At 47.7% G+C, this 14621-nt stretch overlaps 1 protein-coding gene across 1 annotated transcript in view; it reads right to left on the reverse strand.

Moving 5' to 3' along the window:
• Positions 1 to 14621, reverse strand: part of LOC135524574 (fibrillin-2-like) — a 133132-nt gene that overhangs the window by 35864 nt on the left and 82647 nt on the right. Inside the window, exons 26-43 of the mRNA XM_064952237.1 lie at positions 10634 to 10762; positions 10350 to 10475; positions 9772 to 9897; positions 9431 to 9553; positions 9175 to 9300; positions 8084 to 8209; positions 4767 to 4889; positions 4258 to 4506; positions 4046 to 4168; positions 3581 to 3703; positions 3282 to 3443; positions 3057 to 3125; positions 2819 to 2944; positions 2523 to 2648; positions 2217 to 2366; positions 1471 to 1542; positions 1131 to 1256; positions 683 to 808 (exon numbers count right to left, since the gene is read on the reverse strand). Of these exons, the coding sequence (XP_064808309.1) occupies positions 683 to 808; positions 1131 to 1256; positions 1471 to 1542; positions 2217 to 2366; positions 2523 to 2648; positions 2819 to 2944; positions 3057 to 3125; positions 3282 to 3443; positions 3581 to 3703; positions 4046 to 4168; positions 4258 to 4506; positions 4767 to 4889; positions 8084 to 8209; positions 9175 to 9300; positions 9431 to 9553; positions 9772 to 9897; positions 10350 to 10475; positions 10634 to 10762 (2331 nt within the window). The remainder of the gene's footprint in view (positions 1 to 682; positions 809 to 1130; positions 1257 to 1470; positions 1543 to 2216; positions 2367 to 2522; positions 2649 to 2818; positions 2945 to 3056; positions 3126 to 3281; positions 3444 to 3580; positions 3704 to 4045; positions 4169 to 4257; positions 4507 to 4766; positions 4890 to 8083; positions 8210 to 9174; positions 9301 to 9430; positions 9554 to 9771; positions 9898 to 10349; positions 10476 to 10633; positions 10763 to 14621) is intronic.

Raw genomic sequence — 14621 nt, forward strand, 5'->3', positions numbered from 1 at the left:
CGTGTTACTGTACAGCCACTGAGCTCTGATGTCATGTATAGCATGTTACTGTACAGCCAATGAGCTCTGATGTCATGTATAGCGTGTTACTGTACAGCCACTGAGCTCTGATGTCATGTATAGCGTGTTACTGTACAGCCACTGAGCTCTGATGTCATGTATAGCGTGTTACTGTACAGCCACTGAGCTCTGATGTCATGTATAGCATGTTACTGTATAGCCACTGAGCTCTGATGTCATGTATAGCATGTTACTGTACAGCCACTGAGCTCTGATGTCATGTATAGCATGTTACTGTATAGCCACTGAGCTCTGATGTCATATATAGCATGACAAAATCTTCAATTTTCAACATATAAGGGCTGACAGGGGCTGTGAATAGGAAGTGCTAGTAGGCACTTACTAAAATATTGATTTAACTTTTTCATTTTAACATTCTCTTTTTGACAGAATGTTAAAATTAGGTGAAATCAAACTTTTTTTCTGACAAATTCAGACCTCAAAAGGCACCGAATGTGTTTTCCCATTGACTAATAAACCATCTAACTCTCATACAATTACCTCTCGACAGGGAAAATCACTGTAGTACACGTCACTCATAAAGCATTCGCATAATCCCTCCAACCCCCTATTGTTCTGAGATGGTAAATCCCTGCTGCCCCTAGGCACAGTCTGGACTCACCCACGCAGGCCCCGCTGGGGGACAGCTTGAAGCCTGGCGAGCACTCGCAGCGGTAGCTCCCTGGGATGTTGATACAGTTGGCGTTGCGTTGGCACAGGTTGTCTCCACTGTTACACTCGTCAATATCTGGAGGGAAGAAAAACAAGAGGGGGCAACCGTCAGTCACAGTGGTCACAACTGTCTTGTAAAAGCCCAGTATGAAGTCATTCAGAAGCTGAGGAGGACCAAACAGAAAAGTGACAAGGTTGCTGGTTTGAATCCAAGCCGACTCGGTGACAAATCTCCCCATGTGCCCTTGAGCAAGGAACTTAACCCTAATTGCTCCTGTAAATGGCTCTGGATAAGAGTGTCTGCTAAATGTAAGCAATTGTTTTGTGTGTCAGAGATTATGTATAGACTGAGTGTGAGTATGTGTGTGTGTGTAGTTGCGTGTGTGTCTGAGCCTTACCTTCACAGATGAGCAGTATATTGTTATAGCTGAAACCCATGGGACATTCACAGCGGAAGCTTCCTATCTGGTTTATACACACTCCGTTGGCACATATCCCCGGGATCTCTCGACACTCATCAATATCTGCAGAACAATACAGAAACATCATGCTATGTTAGCTACTCTTTCACTCACAAAGCCCCTTTCTACTCGATTAAGTCTTCAAAAGCACAATTTACAATAGACACACATAGTGGTACCATAAAATTACAATAATGATGACAATATTGATCAGTTTATGTGTTGAGAGAGCAGTAGGCCATTATGACCTATTTGACCTTTAACCTAATGACCTTACCGATGGGCTTGCCTGTGTGGATATCTATGATGAACCCAGGAGCCTGGTTCCCACACAGTAACTGGTACTCCGCTGTGGGAGAGAGGACAAAACAACTGAGTGAACTTATGCACCAAGAACATATTAAGACCATATTAAGACCATATTAAGACCATATTAAGACCATATTAAGAACATATTAAGACCATATTAAGAGCATATTAAGAACATATTAAGAACATATTAAGACCATATTGAGAACATATTAAGAACATATTAAGACCATATTAAGAGCATATTAAGAACATATTAAGAACATATTAAGACCATATTAAGAACATATTAAGACCATATTAAGAACATATTAAGACCATATTAAGAACATATTAAGAACATATTAAGACCATATTAAGAACATATTAAGACCATATTAAGAGCATATTAAGAACATATTAAGAACATATTAAGACCATATTGAGAACATATTAAGAACATATTAAGACCATATTAAGAGCATATTAAGAACATATTAAGAACATATTAAGAACATATTAAGACCATATTAAGAACATATTAAGACCATATTAAGAACATATTAAGACCATATTAAGACCATATTAAGAACATATTAAGACCATATTAAGACCATATTAAGAGCATATTAAGATCATATTAAGAACATATTAAGAACATATTAAGAACATTTTAAGGGGCTTTATTGAAAGTGTTGTAGATAATATGTCTGTGTGTGTTATGTTCCAACTCACAGGTGGCAGGGGTAGGGCAGGCTTCACAGGGCTTGTTCCAGGCCTTGCCAACGTTGTAGGCACAGCAGCACATCTTCTTGGTCATGTTGAACGACAGCTCGTTCTCACACGTGTCGTTAAAGTTGCGGTAACACACACTCTTCCTCATATCTGTGATGTCACCAGAGAGAGGGTTGAGAATGACTCACCATAAATACACAACTCAATAACTGTTTAGGATCCATTATGGTTTATAAACCATTAGTAAACTGTTTATTCACATATATACAGTACTGTATATGTACCACCGAGTGTGGTCTGACTCACCCATGCAGTTGTTTCCTCCGTTGACCTGCATGTACTCAGGAGGACACACGCAGGTATAGTTCCCCAAGGTGTTGTAGCAGGTACCAGGGCCACAGATTCCAATGTGGGCTGTGCACTCATCAATATCTAGACACACACAAACAGACAATATAGACGGTTACCCACAGTACTAACATAATACCCCTCTAACTGTACAGTACTGAATAAGTACCCAACTTAGACAGTACAGACATTACAGCTACCCCTCTTACAGACCGTATTGACATCTGACCCCTCTGGCACCTTTGCCCTCTTACCCTCGCAGATGCGTGTCTCCTCGTTGAGGTAGTAGCCTGCAGGGCACTCGCACTGGAAGCTGCCGAAGGTGTTGACACAGTTACCACCCTGGCACAGGCCTGGCAGCTCCTGACACTCATCAATGTCTTGAGGGGCAGAGAGAGAGTCCGGTTTAGTTTGTTGGGACATACTCCAATACAAACAGAGGAATAATAAGATCAGGATGAGTAGAAGAATAGGACAGAGAGGATGTGTTACCTTCCAGGATGACAGTGATGGGGTTGGGTCTGAAGCCCTCTCCTCCAGGACACAGTGTCTTGTACTCGGCTATAGACAAAAAAATACCACGAAACATCAAACTAGCACAACATACCCTCAAAAACACAAGTGGAATTGGGCACGATTAGCACAGATCGTTTCCCCCTCGTATTTTTCAAAAAGAAAATGTCTTTCATGTTTTTGTTCGACCTGTATTGTACGTACTGGAGTTGATTGGGGGGCAGAGTTCACAGGGGTTTCCCCAGGCTCCCCCCAGGGAGCAGCAGCAGGAGGCGCGGGTGACGCCCACGCCGATCTCAGCACTGCAGGAGATGCCCCCGTCGCCGCGAGCCAACGTATCCAGGAAACAGTTGCCCACTCGCGTGTCTGAGAGGAGGGAAAGAAACTATTGTTACACTTACACCCTTCAACACTTTCTGCCAATCATTCATTGGCTGAGGTTTCTTCATCTCCATGGCTACGAGACATTAGCATTGCTCTGATTCCAGTTGTCCAGTACTTACCCACACAGCCCACTCCAGTAGGGTTGAGCTCGAAGTCCGGAGGGCAGTTACACAGGTAGCTTCCGGGTGTGTTCACACACAAGCCATTGATGCAGTTCACAGGGTCCGCACACTCGTTAATGTCTGGAACACACACGCACAGAGCCAGAAACACACACTTTATGACCAACACTAAATAACACACATAGAGTCACACACAAACACTTTAACACGACACATACACTTGATGAAAGCTATGCTCTCAGACTGTGAACGGACTTGAGAAAGCAGAAAGACCCTTGTTAATCTCACAGACTTGCTGCGGCTGCATTCCTGAGATTGAGGAGGTACAGTGAGGGAATAGAAAGTCCAAATTGATGGAGAAATATGTGGGATGCCAGATTGGGTTGGTACAGACTGATGCTGTGGCAGAGTTGTCAGTGTGTGGTAGAGGGTAGTGTGTGGTAGAGGGTGTGTGTTGCTCACCAGTGCAGTTTCCTCCGCTGCGGTCCAGCTCGTACCCGTCGTCACACACACACCGGAACATCCCCGGTAGATTCTGACACGTTCCAAACACACAGATGTTCTGGAAGTTACATTCGTCAATATCTACCGATGGAAAACACAGAGAGGATCAGTCAGGATCTACGGTGATAAAATGAATCACAGGGTGAAAAAGAAGAGTTTGTCATTCTGACCCTGGCAGGCCTTGCTGTCCTCGGTGGGGGTGAAGCCCATCTCACATTCACAGCGGTAGCCCCCCGGAGCGTTCAGACACTGGCCATTCTCACACAGGTTCACGTTGTCAGCACACTCATCCATATCAGAACAGGAGAAGCCATCCCCGTTGAAGCCCTCCTTGCAGGCACAGCGGTAGGAGCCGGGGGTGTTGACACAGTCTGCATTGAGATTGCAGTTGTGCTCCTCAGTGGAACACTCATCCACGTCTATGGGGAGAGAGAAGGGTCAAACAAGAGTGGGGTCACAGTCAGGGTCAGTCATTATCAATGGAGACCCTGGAGAAATTAGGGTTAAGTGCCTTCCTCAAGGGCACATGGGTATATTTTTCACCTCGTCGGCTCTGGGACTAGCAACCTTTCAGTTACTGGCCCAACACTACCTGCCGCCTAGTGGTCACATCTCCTGGACATAGAGGGCTGAACAGAGGAATCTGTTTTTTCCCAGGCCAGCACTATAGTGTACTCACCTACACACTTGATGCCGTCTCCCACCCAGCCATCACGACATCGACACTTGAAGCTCCCGGGAACGTTGAGACAGGCAGCATGCATGTCACAGTTGTGAGCCCCAATCTCACACTCATCAATATCTGGAAGAAATAAGAAAGAGATATACATAAATACATAAAATAAAATACATACAATGTTAGTTCCTCTCTCCTTGTGTCTGTACCCTGGTTTATACATCACAGTCTGTACCCTGGTTTATACATCACAGTCTGTACCCTGGTTTATACATCACAGTCTGTACCCTGGTTTATACCTTATAGTCTGTACTCTGGTTTATACCTTATAGTCTGTACTCTGGTTTATACCTTACAGTCTGTACCCTGGTTTATACATCACAGTCTGTACCCTGGTTTATACATTATAGTCTGTACTCTGGTTTATACATTATAGTCTGTACTCTGGTTTATACCTTATAGTCTGTACCCTGGTTTATACATCACAGTCTGTACTCTGGTTTATACATTACAGTCTGTACCCTGGTTTATACATCACAGTCTGTACACTGGTTTATAACTTATAGTCTGTAGTCTTATAGTCTGTACTCTGGTTTATACTTTACAGTCTGTACTCTGGTTTATACCTTACAGTCTGTTCCCTGGTTTATACCTTACAGTCTGTACCCTGGTTTATACCTTATAGTCTGTACTCTGGTTTATACCTTACAGTCTGTACTCTGGTTTATACCTTACAGTCTGTTCCCTGGTTTATACCTTACAGTCTGTACCCTGGTTTATACCTTATAGTCTGTACTCTGGTTTATACCTTACAGTCTGTACTCTGGTTTATACCTTACAGTCTGTTCCCTGGTTTATACCTTACAGTCTGTACTCTGGTTTATACCTTATAGTTTGTACTCTGGTTTATACCTTACAGTCTGTACTCTGGTTTATACCTTATAGTCTGTACTCTGGTTTATACATTACAGTCTGTACTCTGGTTTATACATTATAGTCTGTACTCTGGTTTATACATTATAGTCTGTTTGGTTTATACATCATAGTCTGTACTCTGGTTTATAATAGTCTGTAGTCTGGTTTATACATCATAGTCTGTACTCTGGTTTATACCTTATAGTCTGTACTCTGGTTTATACATTATAGTCTGTACTCTGGTTTATACATTATAGTCTGTACTCTGGTTTATACATTATAGTCTGTACTCTGGTTTATACATTATAGTCTGTACTCTGGTTTATACATTATAGTCTGTACTCTGGTTTATACATTATAGTCTGTACTCTGGTTTATACATTATAGTCTGTACTCTGGTTTATACATTATAGTCTGTACTCTGGTTTATACATTATAGTCTGTACTCTGGTTTATACATTATAGTCTGTACTCTGGTTTATACATTATAGTCTGTACTCTGGTTTATACATTATAGTCTGTACTCTGGTTTATACATTATAGTCTGTACCCTGGTTTATACATTATAGTCTGTACTCTGGTTTATACATTATAGTCTGTACTCTGGTTTATACATTATAGTCTGTACTCTGGTTTATACATTATAGTCTGTACTCTGGTTTATACATTATAGTCTGTACTCTGGTTTATACATTATAGTCTGTACTCTGGTTTATACATTATAGTCTGTACTCTGGTTCATACATTATAGTCTGTACTCTGTTTATACATTATATTCTGTACTCTGTTTATACATTATAGTCTGTACTCTGGTTCATACATTATAGTCTGTACTCTGTTTATACATTATAGTCTGTACTCTGTTTATACATTATAGTCTGTACTCTGGTTCATACATTATAGTCTGTACTCTGGTTCATACATTATAGTCTGTACTCTGGTGTATACATTATAGTCTGTACTCTAGTTTATACATTATAGTGTGTACTCTGGTTCATATATTATAGTCTGTACTCTGGTTCATACATTATAGTCTGTACTCTGGTTCATACATTATAGTCTGTACTCTGGTTTATACCTTACAGTCTGTACTCTGGTTCATACATTATAGTCTGTACTCTGGTTTATACATTATAGTCTGTACTCTGGTTTATACATTATAGTCTGTACTCTGGTTTATACATTATAGTCTGTACTCTGGTTTATACATTATAGTCTGTACTCTGGTTCATACATTATAGTCTGTACTCTGGTTTATACATTATAGTCTGTACTCTGGTTTATACATTATAGTCTGTACTCTGGTTTATACATTATAGTCTGTACTCTGTTTATACATTATAGTCACTCTGTTTATATTATAGTCTGTACTCTGTTTCATTATAGTCTGTACTCTGGTTATATTATAGTCTGTACTCTGGTTCATACATTATAGTCTGTACTCTGGTTTATACATTATAGTCTGTACTCTGGTTTATACATTATAGTCTGTACTCTGTTTATACATTATAGTCTGTACTCTGGTTTATACATTATAGTCTGTACTCTGGTTCATACATTATAGTCTGTACTCTGGTTTATACATTATAGTCTGTACTCTGGTTCATACATTATAGTCTGTACTCTGGTTCATACATTATAGTCTGTACTCTGGTTCATACATTATAGTCTGTACTCTGGTTCATACATTATAGTCTGTACTCTGGTTTATACATTATAGTCTGTACTCTGGTTCATACATTATATTATAGTCTGTACTCTGGTTCATACATTATAGTCTGTACTCTGGTTTATACATTATAGTCTGTACTCTGGTTCATACATTATAGTCTGTACTCTGGTTTATACTTATAGTCTGTTTTTATAGTCTGTACTCTGGTTCATACATTATAGTCTGTACTCTGGTTCATACATTATAGTCTGTACTCTGGTTCATACATTATAGTCTGTATCTCTGGTTTATACCTTATAGTCAGTTTATACATTAAGTCTTTTATATCTTATAGTCTGTACTCTGGTTCATACATTATCGTCTGTACTCTGAAGTGAAACATGACCAAAGGTTTATGACAGCGTTCATAACTGAGATCGTGTTTTACATAATATCTGTGCTGTAACCACCAGTATGTGTGTGTAGCCCATGGTGCTGTGTGTGTCTGTGTGCATGTGTCTGTGTGCATGTGACTGTGTGCATGTGTCTGTGTGCATGTGTCTGTGTGCATGTGTCTGTGTGCATGTGTCTGTGTGCATGTGTCTGTGTGCATGTGTCTGTGTGCATGTGACTGTGTGCATGTGTCTGTGTGCATGTGTCTGTGTGCATGTGTCTGTGTGCATGTGTCTGTGTGCATGTGTCTGTGTGCATGTGTCTGTGTGCATGTGTCTGTGTGCATGTGCGTGTACTGTACCTGTGCAGCCGGTGGAGCCCTTCTTAACAAAGTACCCCAGCTGGCAGTGGCAGATGAATGATCCCTTGGTGTTCTCACAGTCCCCATGCAGACAGATGTTAGGGTTCAGCTCACACTCATTCACATCTGGACACACACACAGGAACATGAGCTAACTGGTCTTGGAAAGGGGACAGAGGAGTATGTCTAACAGGGTCAAAGAGAGAGAGAGCGAGACAGAGAGAGAAACGAGGAGAGAACGAGATAGGAAAAGAGAGAGAAACAGAGAGAGAGAGGTGGGGAGAGAGACAGAGAGAGCGATACAGCAAGAGAGAGGTGGGGAGAGCGAGAGTGACAAGAGAGAGATTCAGCGAGAGAGGTGGGGTGAGAGAGAGAGACAGATACAGTGAGAGAGAGAGGTGGGGGAGAGAGAGACAGATACAGCGAGAGAGAGCGAGAGAGAGAGAGAGAGAGAGAGGTGGGGAGAGCGAGAGAGACAAAGCGAGCAGTGGAAAGAGAATAGTAACCGTTGCAGGTCCTCATGTCCAGCGAGAGAGAGAGAGACAGAGAGCAATACAGCAAGAGAGAGAGAGACAGAGAGAGCGATACAGCGAGAGAGTTGGGGAGAGAGAGAGAGACAGATACAGTGAGAGAGAGGTGGGGAGAGAGGTGGGGAGAGCGAGAGTGACAAGAGAGAGATTCAGCGAGAGAGGTGGGGAGAGAGAGAGACAGATACAGCGAGAGAGAGAGAGGTGGGGGAGAGAGAGACAGATACAGCGAGAGAGAGAGAGGTGGGGAGAGAGAGACAGATACAGCGAGAGAGAGAGAGGTGGGGAGAGAGAGACAGATACATCGAGAGAGAGAGAGGTGGGGGAGAGAGAGACAGATACAGCGAGAGAGAGAGAGGTGGGGGAGAGAGAGACAGATACAGCGAGAGAGAGAGAGGGGAGGGGAGAGAGAGACAGATACAGCGAGAGAGAGAGAGGTGGGGAGAGAGAGACAGATACATAGAGAGAGAGAGAGAGGTGGGGAGAGAGAGAGACAGATACAGCGAGAGAGAGAGAGGTGGGGAGAGAGAGAGACAAAGAGAGCAGTGGAAAGAGAATAGTCACCGATGCAGGTCCTCATGTCCATGGAGGCCATGAATCCGTCGTAGCAGAGACAGCGGTACTCTCCAGGCACGTTGGTGCACTGGCCTCCATCACAGATATCAGGGCTGTCCTCACACTCATCTATATCTACACAGGTGTGACAGAGTGAGTGTTAACATGACTTTTCCATGTGTGTGTGTGTGTGTGTGTGTGTGTGTGTGTGTGTGTGTGTGTGTGTGTGTGTGTGTGTGTGTGTGTATCCCAGTGACATACGTACCAGCGCAGGTCCTGAGGTCAGGCATGAGAGCGTATCCCTCACTACAGCTGCACTCGTAGCTGCCCTCTGAGTTGGTACAGTGTGTGTCACAGCCTCCATTCATAATGGTACACTCATCAATATCTGCAATCAGATGGGTTACAGGTAAGTATAGACACACACACACAAACAAAACTCAAATATTGCCTTTTCTGATATTAAAAAATGCTTGAAGTAATCAGCAAATTCTGTTAATGATCATTTTTGTAAATGTACTTATGTCAGGTATTTCCGTACACTGAAGTATGGCACCCCCTCCCCCAAAGACAAATGATGACATGTCTCAGTCAGTGGTCACTCACCCACACAGCCCTGTCTGTCTGGTGTAACCTGGTAACCAGTGTCACAGGAGCACTGGTAGTTCCCCACCATGTTGACACAGTGGCCGTTCTTACACAGGTTGTCACTCAGCTGGCACTCGTTCACATCTGGAAACACACAAAGATGACATGACAGTCAGCTTAAATCAAAATAACTAGCTTCCATAGTAGACAACATAGAAAGTAGTAGAATATCTTGAGATTACTTTAATGGAGTAGGGGTGTTAACCCCGGTGTCCTGGCTATATTCCCAAGCTGTCCCTCATACCATCATGGTCACCTAATCATTCCCAGTTTACAATTGTCTCATTCATCCCCCTCCTCTCCCCTGTAACTATTCCCCAGGTTGTTGCTGTAAATGAGAATATGTTCTCAGTCAACTTACCTGGTCAAATAACAGTAAAATAAATCAACTTAAAAATGCATTCCAGATGACTTTGGGATGATGTAAAAAAAAAGAAGGAAACTGTAGTGTATAGTGTCTCATATTCTAGGTGTTTGTGTGTGTGTGTGTGTGTGTGTAATGTATAGTGTCCACTGTGGATGGATATATGACCTACCTTCGCAGGCAGAACCATCGGGACTAAGCTGGTGTCCGGGGGGACATTCACACTCATAACTCCCCTCTGTGTTCAGACAGGTGCCTCCTCTACACAGCAGAGGGTTCCGCTCACACTCATCAAAATCTGCAGGGGAGAGGGGGAGGAAGAGAGGGAGGATGATAGAGGGACAGTGCAATGAGGTCAGCTGTCAAAAATTACTTGCAAAGAGGATCTCTGAGGAAGTTCTTCCACTCTCCAGTCATCTAGAGAGCAGTGTGTGTCTGTTTGTGGGCGTGACTCACCCATGCAGTTCTTCATCATCATAAAGCCACTTTCATAGCCCTCGAAGCATTCACACTCAAAGCTGCCAGGGGTGTTCACGCAGGTGCCGTGGCCACACAGGTCCGGAGAGATATGACATTCATCAATATCTGAGACACAGAGACAGAGGAGGGAGTAGAGACAGAGGAGGGAGGGGAGACAGAGGAGAGACAGGGAGGGGGAGAGACAGAGAGGGAGTAGGACAGAGGAGGGAGACAGAGGAGGGAGTAGAGACAGAGGAGGGAGTAGAGACAGAGGAGGGAGGGAGGCAGAGGAGGGAGGGGGAGACAGAGGAGGGAGTAGAGACAGAGGAGGGAGGAGAGACAGAGGAGGGAGTAGAGACAGAGGAGGGGAGACAGAGGAGGGAGGGGAGACAGAGGAGGGAGAAGAGACAGAGGAGGGAGAGAGAGGGAGACAGAGGAGGAGTAGAGACAGAGGAGAGGAGGGAGGAGAGACAGAGGGAGACAGACAGGAGGGAGGGGAGACAGAGGAGGGAGGAGAGACAGAGGAGGGAGGGGAGAGAGAGAGGAGGGGAGACAGAGGAGGGAGGAGAGACAGAGGAGGGAGGGGAGACAGGGAGAGATAGAGAGGAGGGAGAGAGAGGGAGGGGAGATAGAGGAGGGAGGAGAGACAGAGGAGGAGGGGAGACAGAGAGGGAGGGAGGAGGACAGAGGAGGGAGAGACAGAGGAGGGGAGGAGAGACAGGGGAGTGAGGGAGGAGGGGAGAGAGGAGGGAGGAGAGACAGAGGAGGGAGGAGAGACAGAGGAGGAGGGAGGAGAGACAGAGGAGGAGGAGAGAGAGAGAGGAGAGACAGAGGAGAGACAGTGGAGGGAGGAGAGACAGAGGAGGGAGGAGAGACAGAGGACGGAGGAAGAGAGAGAGAGGAGAGACAGAGGAGGGAGACAGGGAGGAGAGGGAGGGGAGACAGAGGAGGGAGGAGAGACAGAGGAGGGAGGGAGAGACAGAGACAGGAGAGACAGAGGAGGAGGGGAGACAGAGGAGGAGGGGAGAGGAGAGACAGAGGGGAGAGACAGGGAGGGAGACAGAGGAGGGAGGAGAGACAGAGGAGAGGAGGGAGACAGAGGGAGGGAGGAGACAGAGGAGAGACAGAGGAGTGAGGGAGACAGAGGAGGACAGAGGACAGGAGGAGGGGAGAGAGGAGAGGAGGACAGGGGGAGGAGAGGAGAGGAGGAGGAGAGACAGGGGAGTGAGGGAGAGACAGAGGAGAGACAGAGGAGGGAGGGAGGGAGGAGAGAGGAGGAGGAGGAGAGAGGGAGGGGAGACAGAGGACAGAGACAGAGGAGGGAGGAGGGAGAGGGGGAGGGAGATAGGAGGAGAGGAGAGACAGAAAGGGGAGGAGGGACAGAGGGGAGGAGAGACAGAGGAGGAGGAGAGACAGGAGAGAGAGGAGGGGAGACAGAGGAGGAGGAGAGACAAGGAGGGAGGAGAGACAGAGGAGGGGGAGAGACAGAGGAGGAGGGAGGAGAGACAGAGGAGGGAGGAGAGACAGGGGAGGGAGGAGGGAGGAGAGACAGAGGAGGGAGGGACAGAGACAGAGGAGGGAGGGAGACAGAGACAGGAGGGAGACAGAGGAGGGAGGAGAGACAGAGGAGGAGAGACAGAGGAGAGACAGAGGAGGGAGGAGAGACAGAGGAGGGAGGAGAGGAGAGGAGGAGACAGAGAGGGAGGAGTAGAGACAGAGGAGGGGAGAGACAGAGGAGGGAGGAGAGACAGAGGAGGGAGGAGACAGAGGAGGAGAGACAGAGGAGGGGAGAGACAGAGGAGGGGAGGGGAGACAGAGGAGAGACAGAGGAGGGAGGAGAGACAGAGGAGGGAGGGGAGACAGAGGAGGGAGGAGAGACAGAGGAGGGAGGAGAGATAGAGGGGGGAGAGACAGGGAGAGATTCCAGAGGAGGGGAGGAGAGACAGAGGAGAGAAGGAGAGACAGAGGAGGGAGGAGAGACAGAGGAGGGAGGAGAGGAGGGGAGGATAGACAGAGACAGAGGAGGAAGGAGAGACAGAGGAGAGACAGGGAGAGACAGAGGAGAGACAGAGACAGGAGGAGGAGGAGAGACAGAGGAGAGGAGAGAGGGAGGAGGGAGACAGAGGAGGGAGGAGGGAGGAGAGACAGAGGAGGGAGGGAGACAGAGGAGGGAGGAGAGACAGAGGGAGGGGAGGAGACAGAGGAGGAGATAGGGAGGGGGAGAGAGGAGGGAGGAGAGACAGAGAGGGGGGACAGAGAGGGAGGGGGAGAGGGGAGACAGAGGGGGAGGGGAGACAGAGGAGGGGGATAGACAGAGGAGGGAGGAGGAGACAGAGGAGGGAGGAGAGACAGAGGAGGGAGACAGAGGGAGACAGAGGAGACAGAGGGGAGAGAAAGGAGGGAGGAGGAGGGAGGGAGAGACAGAGGAGGGAGGGGAGAGACAGAGGAGGGGGAGAGACAGGGGAGTGAGGAGAGGAGGAGAGACAGAGGAGGGAGGCAGAGGAGGGAGAGGAGGGAGACAGAGGAGGGAGGAGAGACAGAGGGAGGGAGGAGGAGAGACAGAGGAGGGAGGAGAGACAGGAGGAGAGACAGAGGAGGGAGGGGAGAGACAGAGGGAGGGAGAGAGGAGGAGGAGAGGGAGTAGGAGAGGAGGGGGAGACAGAGGAGGGAGGAGAGACAGAGGAGGAGGGGGGGAGACAGAGGAGGGAGGAGAGACAGAGGAGGGAGGAGAGGAGGAGAGACAGAGGAGGGAGGAGAGACAGAGGAGGGAGGAGAGGAGGGGAGGAGGAGACAGAGACAGGGAGGGGAGGAGAGACAGAGGAGGGGGGAGACAGAGGAGGGGGAGACAGAGGGAGACAGGGGACAGAGGAGGAGGAGAGACAGGAGGAGGAGAGAGAGGAGGAGGAGGAGAGACAGAGGAGGGAGGAGAGACAGAGGAGGAGAGGACAGACAGAGGGAGAGACAGAGGAGGGAGGAGAGACAGAGGAGGGAGGAGAGACAGAGGAGGGAGGAGGACAGGGAGGAGGAGAGACAGAGGAGAGACAGAGGAGGGAGGAGAGACAGAGGAGGGAGGAGAGACAGAGGAGGGAGGAGAGACAGGGGAGTGAGGAGAGGAGACAGAGGAGACAGAGGAGGGAGGAGAGACAGAGGAGGGAGAAGAGGACAGAGGAGGGAGGAGAGACAGGGAGGGAGGAGACAGAGGAGGGAGGAGAGACAGAGGACAGAGGGGAGGAGAGACAGAGGAGGCAGAGGGAGGGAGACAGAGGAGGGAGGAGAGAGAGGGGAGAGAGACAGAGGAGGAGAGACAGAGGAGAGACAGAGGAGGGAGGAGAGACAGAGGAGGGAGGAGAGACAGAGGAGGAGTAGAGACAGAGGAGAGACAGAGGAGGAGAGACAGAGGAGAGACAGAGGAGGGAGAGACAGAGGAGGAGGAGAGACAGAGGAGGGAGACAGGGAGACAGAGAGACAGAGGAGAGAGAGAGAGGAGGAGACAGAGACAGAGGAGGGGAGAGACAGAGGAGAGGAGGAGAGACAGAGGAGGGAGGAGAGACAGGGGGAGGAGGGAGACAGGAGAGGAGAGACAGAGGAGGGAGAGGAGAGGGGAGGAGACAGAGGAGGGAGGAGAGACAGAGGGAGGGAGGAGAGACAGGAGGGAGTAGAGACAGGGGAGGGAGGAGAGACAGGGGAGGGAGAGAGACAGAGGAGGGAGGGAGGGAGGAGACAGAGGAGGGAGGGAGACAGAGGAGGGAGGAGGAGAGAGACAGAGGAGGGAGAGACAGAGGAGGGAGGGAGACAGAGGGAGGGGAGAGACAGAGGAGGGAGGAGAGACAGAGGAGGGAGGAGAGACAGAGGAGGACAGAGGAGGGAGGAGAGACAGAGGAGGGAGGGGAGAGACAGAGGAGGAAGGAGAGACAGAGGAGGGAGGAGAGACAGAGGACAGAGGGAGACAGAGAGGGGGAGAGACAGAGGAGGGAGGAGAGACAGA

Source organism: Oncorhynchus masou, chromosome 31 (genome assembly GCF_036934945.1).
Source record: "Oncorhynchus masou masou isolate Uvic2021 chromosome 31, UVic_Omas_1.1, whole genome shotgun sequence".
Taxonomy (NCBI): Eukaryota; Metazoa; Chordata; class Actinopteri; order Salmoniformes; family Salmonidae; genus Oncorhynchus; species Oncorhynchus masou.